This window comes from Coptis chinensis, chromosome 3 (genome assembly GCF_015680905.1).
Source record: "Coptis chinensis isolate HL-2020 chromosome 3, ASM1568090v1, whole genome shotgun sequence".
Lineage (NCBI taxonomy): Eukaryota > Viridiplantae > Streptophyta > Magnoliopsida > Ranunculales > Ranunculaceae > Coptis > Coptis chinensis.
Window position 1 is genome coordinate 20,740,010 of NC_141458.1, and position 8,261 is coordinate 20,748,270.

At 34.6% G+C, this 8,261-nt stretch overlaps 1 protein-coding gene across 1 annotated transcript; it reads right to left on the minus strand.

The window, feature by feature from the left end:
• On the minus strand, window positions 1–1,438 carry LOC147508554 (EG45-like domain containing protein). The gene is made up of 3 exons (XM_086601020.1): window positions 1,252–1,438; window positions 417–693; window positions 1–255 (listed from the first exon to the last, which is right to left on the minus strand). The coding sequence occupies exons 1-3, from the start codon at window positions 1,361–1,363 to the stop codon at window positions 249–251; spliced, it is 396 nt and encodes a 131-aa protein (XP_086457146.1). The 5' UTR covers window positions 1,364–1,438; the 3' UTR covers window positions 1–248.
• Between the last annotated feature and the right edge of the window lie 6,823 nt (window positions 1,439–8,261).

The window sequence follows — 8,261 nt, forward strand, 5'->3', positions numbered from 1 at the left end:
TTAACAAATAAAGCTCCATTTATTCATCATCTGACATATTAGATAGTAATGTATCAGTGATTGAAAACTGCTTGTAGCTAGCTCCACAGTACACAGAATAAATGATCATTCATATAAGCTTCTTATTTACTGAAAGAACCATAATACTACATTTCAACAAATCATCATTATTTTGGAGGACGTACAGTATTAATCTATTGATCGAAATCAACCAGGGAAGCTCTTTTGAACTCCAGACACTTGCGAATTTAGATCCTGCACACATAAAACCAAAAAAGGTCATGCTCGAGATCTTTACTGGTACCAAATACCAATCATAACAACAGAACAGACTAATGTAGAATTTAGAATGTAAGCAATTCTATCAACCAGGAAATTAAAGGATACAATCTATGAGTCCTGATTAATTTACTCACTGGGTATATTCGATTTGTATTTTTCCAGCATTAGGATCAGCAATCATTGCAAAGGCTTCTTGAGATAGATCAATGGTTCCTCTGCACCCTGGTGGGCAGTAATCGACAATCGTCACAGTGACACTGCTAGGTCTACAAGGTTGTAGTACACCTAGGTTTGTACGACCAGTGCATCTTACAGAGTACCTTCTACCGCAAGCTGCCCTATTGTTCCATATGGCATCGCTAGCTGCCGCAATCATGACTCCATTGTCTTGGAAGCCATAGCACGATGAAGCTGCAGAACACATAGTACTTAACACTGGCCGTTCTGAATACGAATTATCACACTGATTGCAAATTAAAGATCAACTAAAAACTTTAAATATATTAGAATTTCACGTTCTTAGAGCACGCTAATAAAAGCAGTAAATGTGGCAGCTAGATAGAAATGTATCTAGTGCTAAGACCCATAACCATAATGGCAGTGTAAAACCCTCTTAAGCATGTGTCCACCATATATATACATCCATTGTAGGAATTTCTGTTGATCTCAAATTATTATTTCATAGATTACTACCATAGGCGAAGGAGTGGGTAGCGAAGCATGCTTTCGTGCTAGATCACTTTGCACTGTAGTCCATAGTACGTGCTTAAATTAGGAGTGGTTTCGGTCAAGATCATTATCACCTACGTACAAACTATATACCGGAATGCCAAGCTAAAATCTGGTTCCAATAAGTACTATATATGTGGTAAACCAAATTAAGCCTGGCATAGAAATGCAACACTGAAAGAGCATTTCATCGTATTAATTTACAAAATAATTAGAACTCAGCTAAGGATGTATACTCACGAACATAAGGAGGGGTATAGTAGGTAGCTGTTCCAGGTACTGCAGTGACAACAGCTAAAAGGCCAACAATCACCCCTACAAGTACTATTAGATTGCTCATCTTCATCGCCATATAATAGAAATAATCTTCCCGCCTTCTCAAGAGACTATGTAAAGTGAATATGTGTGTTGCATTGAAGCAATAAATTCTACAACTATTTATAGAACAAGATAGTAGCGACCTAAGCCTTCACGCCTCAATGCATGACGGTCATCTCACGTCTTCTCGAATGAAAATTACTTTGCCCATTTAGTTAAGGTCAAGAAATGACTTTTCTAAACGAAAATTGTGTAAAGTGCAAGCTGATTTCATCATATATATGCCTACGGTTAATGATTTTGTGAAAATTTGACGGACGAATCCAGACGCCTACGGTTAGAAATGTATGTGAGTTGAGTTTTCCTACAGTAGACCTTGAAAGTTGAAACTAATTAAGAGTATAAATTGACTATGACAAGAAATCTTAGCCAATGGGGTTAGCCAAGTTAATTTGTCAAATACAGAAAATGGTCTCCAAAAACACAAATTAGTCCACAGATTGCAATTTTCTTTGGCTGGCCTTCCCAGTACGCAATCTAGAGGGCTTGACAAGCCAATTTATCTACAAGTTGTTTATCATAAACTGTGTGCAGCACGCCAGAACTAGGCGCACCTCTTACACTTCCTCAAAGGCTATACTTTCAGCATTACTGCCTCGGCGCTCTAATGATTAAATGCAAGACCATTGGGCACTCATGCCGGCGCACCAGAGCATCTTAACCCCAGAGCATCTTAAAAAAAATATACGATTTATTCTCAAAAACCAACTTACCAATGGGGATCAACAATGTGATAGTAAAAACAAAACCAGTAACGCAATTTTAGACTCACAAGAAAATTAATATTACGGTTCGATAGGACGGCTTTGTATATTAGTATAGGGTTATTTAGGCTTTAGTCCTATTTTTATAGGGTATTTAGGTTTTAGTCCTAAAATTATTGATTATTAGGTTTTAGTCATACTTTCATCTTTGATTTTCTTAAATGACCAAAATACTCTTAGAGCATGTTTATATGAAATTACATAAAAGTAGGACCAAAACCTAATTTACCCAATTACAGGAGGGGTAAATCCTAAAAAAGAGATTCGACTACGCAACACAATGTTGTGTTCATTGAGTCTTTTGAATTTGAGTACTACATTTATGGGATTGAAATCCGTTCTGTCTTGGGAGACAATTGTTCATCAACCTTGAGCACCGAGAGGGAGTAAATTTGTCTTAATAAAGACATAGTGATTATCACTAGGATCAAATTTAAGCATTGGTAAATTAAGTTAGTTTGTTGAACTAAAGGAGGTTTGTTAATGACATATTTGTTGTATCAATTTGATTTTCTTGTTTACGTAACAATAAATATAATTTTATAATAAGTTTCCTACATAAATTACATCTGCCATTCGATCATTGATAGTTTTCATCTTGATGAATTAGGTAAGATAATGAGGGAAAATTCTTCTCACTCCCCTCATTTCGTTCAGATTACGAGTGCGTGAGAGGAGACAAGTGGGCGGAGATTTCAATTTTTTTTATCCCCCGTTTGTTTAGCCCTACTGGAGCACTAGTTTAATACAATAATGCCCATTTAGTTTTAATCATAAACATTTTAAAAGCGGGGCTATACTTGTAAAACCAACTCTGTGTAATAGATTCTGGGCTCAGATTACGAGTGCGTGAGCGGAGACAAGTGGGTGGAGATTTCAATTTTTTTTCCCCCGTTTGTTTAGCCCTACTGGAGCACTAGTTTAATACAATAATGCCCATTTAGTTTTAATCATAAATATTTTAAAAGCGGGGCTATACTTGTAAAACCAACTCTGTGTAATAGATTCTGGGCTCACTAAAACCATTTATGGGCTTGGGCTTTTCTGAGCTGGAAGGTCTCTTTGTCTACGTGGTACTCTCTTTAGAGAAGAACCTCAATTCGAGTGGTAAATTCTTCACTATATATTTGTATTAAACACGCGACTCGTCAATATTTGTATTTGTAGTTTTATCCTATGAATGTAGCACTTCCATTCAAAGGACTCAATGAACACAATGTTGTGTAGTCGAACAATTTAAAATTAAGACTTATAGAGAGAGAGTGATAATGCACAAAAAAACAATGCAATGACTTTTCCCAAAATACATTTTTTTTTAATGTTAGTTAAAAAAATGTTAGAAATTATTGCGTAGTCGAATCTCATTTTTAGGATTTATCCCTCCTGTAATTGGGTAAATTAGGTTTTGGTCATACTTTTATGCAATTTCAAGTCACGTGATAAACATGCTCTAAGGGTATTTTGGTCATTTAAGAAAATTGAAGATGGAAATAGGACTAAAACCTAATAATCGATAATTTTAGAATTAAAGCCTAAATACCCCATAAAAAGTAGGACTAAAGCCTAAATAACCCATTAGTCTATTACTATCTCTGCAAAGGGACCACAAAGGACTGGAAGGAGTTTCTATTTTGCCACGCGAAAGCAATGAAATCCACAAATTTACAGGAAACTGAAGCTACATTACACCTCCACCATGGCTGTGAGCATCAATAATTGAATTTTAAGTACTTCTGCCCCATTACAGACGACTTGGAGGCCCAGCGTAGACTTGTATTGCAAATTTGGTATTATTGTTTTGTTGTGTTGCAATGCCCATGGTACTTTTGTCTTACAAGGTTATTTCCCTTTCAAACAATCAAATCTCTTTGATTTTATTAGAATATTTAAATTTTGGTATTTTTTACCTTCTAATTCCCAAAAACAACTCGAGAAGCTTGACCAACCCGACATAACCCGATCTAACCCGAATTGGTCGGGCTAGCATTTGGACTGAAAATTTAAGGATCGTCTAGGATTTGGTCCTGGGCTTGGGTTGAAACATTTGAAACTCGGGTTGGGCTCAGGTTATACCTCAACCTGACCCAACCCGCCCGAGTTCCACCCCTACCTGTACCCAATTGATTCGAGGAACATATTAGCGTGATGGTTTCTCGAAACGAATAAAGAAAGAAACTGCAGATGGTGTGTTTTTTTTCCACTAGAATTTCGGTAGCCCGAAATATGAATACTGCCTGATACATATCGGACCATCGAAATTCCTTCACGTTGAAATATCATGTTGCGCAAAATTATATCGAGAATGCAGCAGTCACCATTTGTTGATACAAGTATGCAAAACATGCTGTGCATTGGTGTTTTTTTCCCCTAAAGTCTTAAAACCCGTCCCTCGAGTTCGATAGTTGACATGATTTTTTTGGATTCTAATTGTAATTATGCAGGAAAGGCTCATCTATTTTTTTAATAGGGAATAATTATGTTATTTAAGTAACATTAGAAAGGTTTTTCTAAATTATTAATAAAAGAGAGCTTGTTCTAATATTAGCGAGGGAAATTGGGAATAATTATATAATTTAAGTGATATTAGGGAGGCTTTTCTAAATTATTAATAAATAGGGGGTTTGTTCTAATTTTTGTGAGGGAGGTGTTTCGAAATTGAGCAACTATGGAGATTACAAATTGCTTACTCGACACTGGAGAGGGGTTCCTAAATACCCGGCTATCATAGAGTGTAGAGATAATAGGGTCTTATAAGATGTCTTATAAAATTGGTTTGCTTTTCATCTTAAGTTTATCGCTTATATGCACTTGACTTGAAAAAAAAGAAAAACCAAATACACAACTTCGTATAGATTGGTTTATTTTACAAACGTTACTCTCCTTGTTCATTATAAAATTTCTCAATTTCTACTTATTCATACAAAGATGATAATACCCTTCTTAGACACTTCATATCTCTCTTATTTTTTCTCCTTGCAATCTTTTTTCTCCTTTTAATTAATCAATCACCTTTTTAGCAAAATAAAAATAAAAATATTATTCATATTGATTACAGTATAGAAAATGTCCACACAAATTCTTCATATTGCTCATAATGCATATATAAATGTGCATGTTTTCACCTGAATCCAAAATTTATTCACTAGAGTCAATGAAACAAATACTAGACATAACGGTAAAAGTGGTAGACCAACTCAAAACTGGGTCTTCCCTCCCATTTCTGGAAAGTTTTGTAAGGTCATTTCTAAATCTTATCCTCACCCATCATCCTTATCTACAACTTTTAGCCTGTTTTCTTCTTGTTCTTCATCTTGTCTTCAAGGGTTTAGAGTGATTCTAACTACTGGGATTCTATAGCGAATCATTTTGAACCTTTCAAAACACTATGTAGAGCACCTACTCTCTTCTTGCGAAACTCTAAGAGTTGACATTGTTAGGAATTCTTTAATCCTAAATCTTTAACATGTTAATCTATTATTGATAAAAAAAAAATTAATAGAAAAATACCTTCAAAGTCGGAATTGGAGATTGACAATAAAGAAAAGTTTTCCATAGCTGAATCCAAAATACTTAGTCTTCAGCCTTCTAGTAGTATTCATCACACAACACACTACAAAACACTTTTGTTTTTCTCATACTTGTCGTAGTTGTACTTTTTCTGGAAAGATTAAATGTCTCTTTTACTAAACAAACCATTCTCTTTTAATTTATAGAGAAACTTTGAGAATACCTAATTGTGTGTAGTGGGATCCACTTAGGATTCCAAGTATTATCTCAAAGAAGACAAGTCCTTGTCATATAAGTACTTATACTTTTAATATATATCTCTTTAATATGGAAAAAACCCATTAATAAATCCATATTTACAATAAGGCCCATGGAACTATCAAGAAAGTCCTTTTCTACCATTATTTAAATCCAAGTCCCTCCACCTCACTTGTATTCATAATTAGACCATTGGGAAATGTTCTTCACTGTCACACCCATGTCTAATTGATCAAATGTGACATTTAACATCAATTGAGCATTAAGAAACTATTTATTATACCGGCCGGGTTTGAGCTCAATTAGTTATGTCACAATTTCCTAATACATAACTCCGTAGAGTGGCGGATCCTTTATTAGAATTCGTGATTCAAGACATCCTACATTCATTACCCAAAATGTCAAGTCTAGTCTATGAATAGGCATTACTTTTTAACGTCTCAAAGTAATAAATTTGAGACACAATGAATTTTCACAATTCCTCAAGTCTAGGGATTAATTGGTAAAGTGAGATTTGCACATTAACCTTAACAGCAAATTTATAGTGTGTTCTCACTTTGATCCCCTCGGTGTTTGTCATGTGACTACACTAATATACAAACTTAGAGTTATACTCAAATGATAGAGATATCATCATCCTATCATATAGCAGTTATGTATATTACAGTCTTATAAGTGAAGCGTCCGACTTCACCCCTAATTGTGAGCATTCTAGGAAAATATATACAATAAAATCTCCCGCACATAACTCTTCATATGCTTGATTGTTCTAATTCTATTACCTATGGAACTTATGGTTTAATCATATGATATTAATTCACTCATATGCATAATAATAAGATTTGTGTATTTAATCATCATGTATAAACAATAAATGTTCATTGGCTTTGTAAAGGCCAAATATCCCAACAATCTCCCACTGGCCTTCAAAGCCATTTATCAACTATTCTAAGACCTATATATTTTATATAAAGGTCTGAATAAACATATATTAATATATAGTATGTGTTTGGTACTCATAGACTATATCATTCCTAATGAATAGTGTATCTTATACATATGAGACTAAAAACATTACTATCTTACCTTCAACCTTCTTGTAAAACATAAGGTTCTTCCTCACATTGATCAAAACCAAAGGATTTCATTGTTTGATCAAAGTTTACATTCCAACTCCTTAAAGCTTATAGGAACTGTAAAGCCTCTAGGTTCTAAAACGCGGTCTTTACATCCATTTGCCAAATCATATAGTCATAATGAGCAGTAATCACTAGAAGGACTCTAATGGACTTTTCATGGCTACCGGCGAAAAAGTTTTCTCATAATCGATACCCTCTTTTTGAGTAAACTTTTCTCCACTAGTCTTGCTTTAAAAGTCTTTACATTTCTATCAGCTCCTCGATCTTTTCCTTTTGAATAACTACTTATTCTTAATAGGCTTAATATTTGGCAGTTGATCAACAAGTTCCCAGACATTGTTGGAATTAAAAGGACTTCCTTGCTTATCTCATTGATTCAACCCATTTTCCCAAATCAATGTCAGAAATTGCTTCTTCGTACTTTATATGATCTACATCCTTGTCATCTGATAAAACACTGAAAGTTTCCCTTAATAGGGTTAACTTTCCTTGAGGTCTAATTGTCCTCTCACTATGACGGAGTACTGGAGTAGGTTCAGGTAAACTCAGAACTTCATTTGGAAGGTTTTCATCTAAACTAGGAGTTAATTCAGATTGAACATTACCAGGAATATCTGCCATCATTTCTTCAATGACCATTTCACTACGAGGTTTTATTTTCACAATATAATCTTCCTTGAGATACTTAACATTTGTTTTCACAAACACTGTTTGTTCTCTTAGATTATAAAATAAACCACCTAGAGTTTCTTTTGGATACCCAATAAACATACATACTTCTGTTCTTGATTCTAACTTGTCAATCTTTCCTTTTAGTACATGCGCATGACAGCCCCATACATGTATGTGGTGTAAACTAGGTTTTCGCCTTGACCATAACTCCCTAGGAGTTATGGGAACTGACTTAGAAGGAACCAAGTTCAAAATATATATCACTGTTTCTAAGGTGTATCCTCAAAAAGATATAGGTAGAGTTGAATAACTCATCATTGACCGAACCATATCCAATAAGGTTCTTTTCCTAGCTTCTTTCAGCAACACCATTCTGTTGTGGAGTTCTTGGTGAACTTAATTAAGACAAAATCCTATTTTGCATTAAGTACTCTTTGAGCTCATCTTGAGAGGTATTCACCACTTCGATCTAATCGAATGAAGTGTTTTAATTAGTTTACCAGTTTGCTTTTCAGCTTCTTCTTTGAATTCT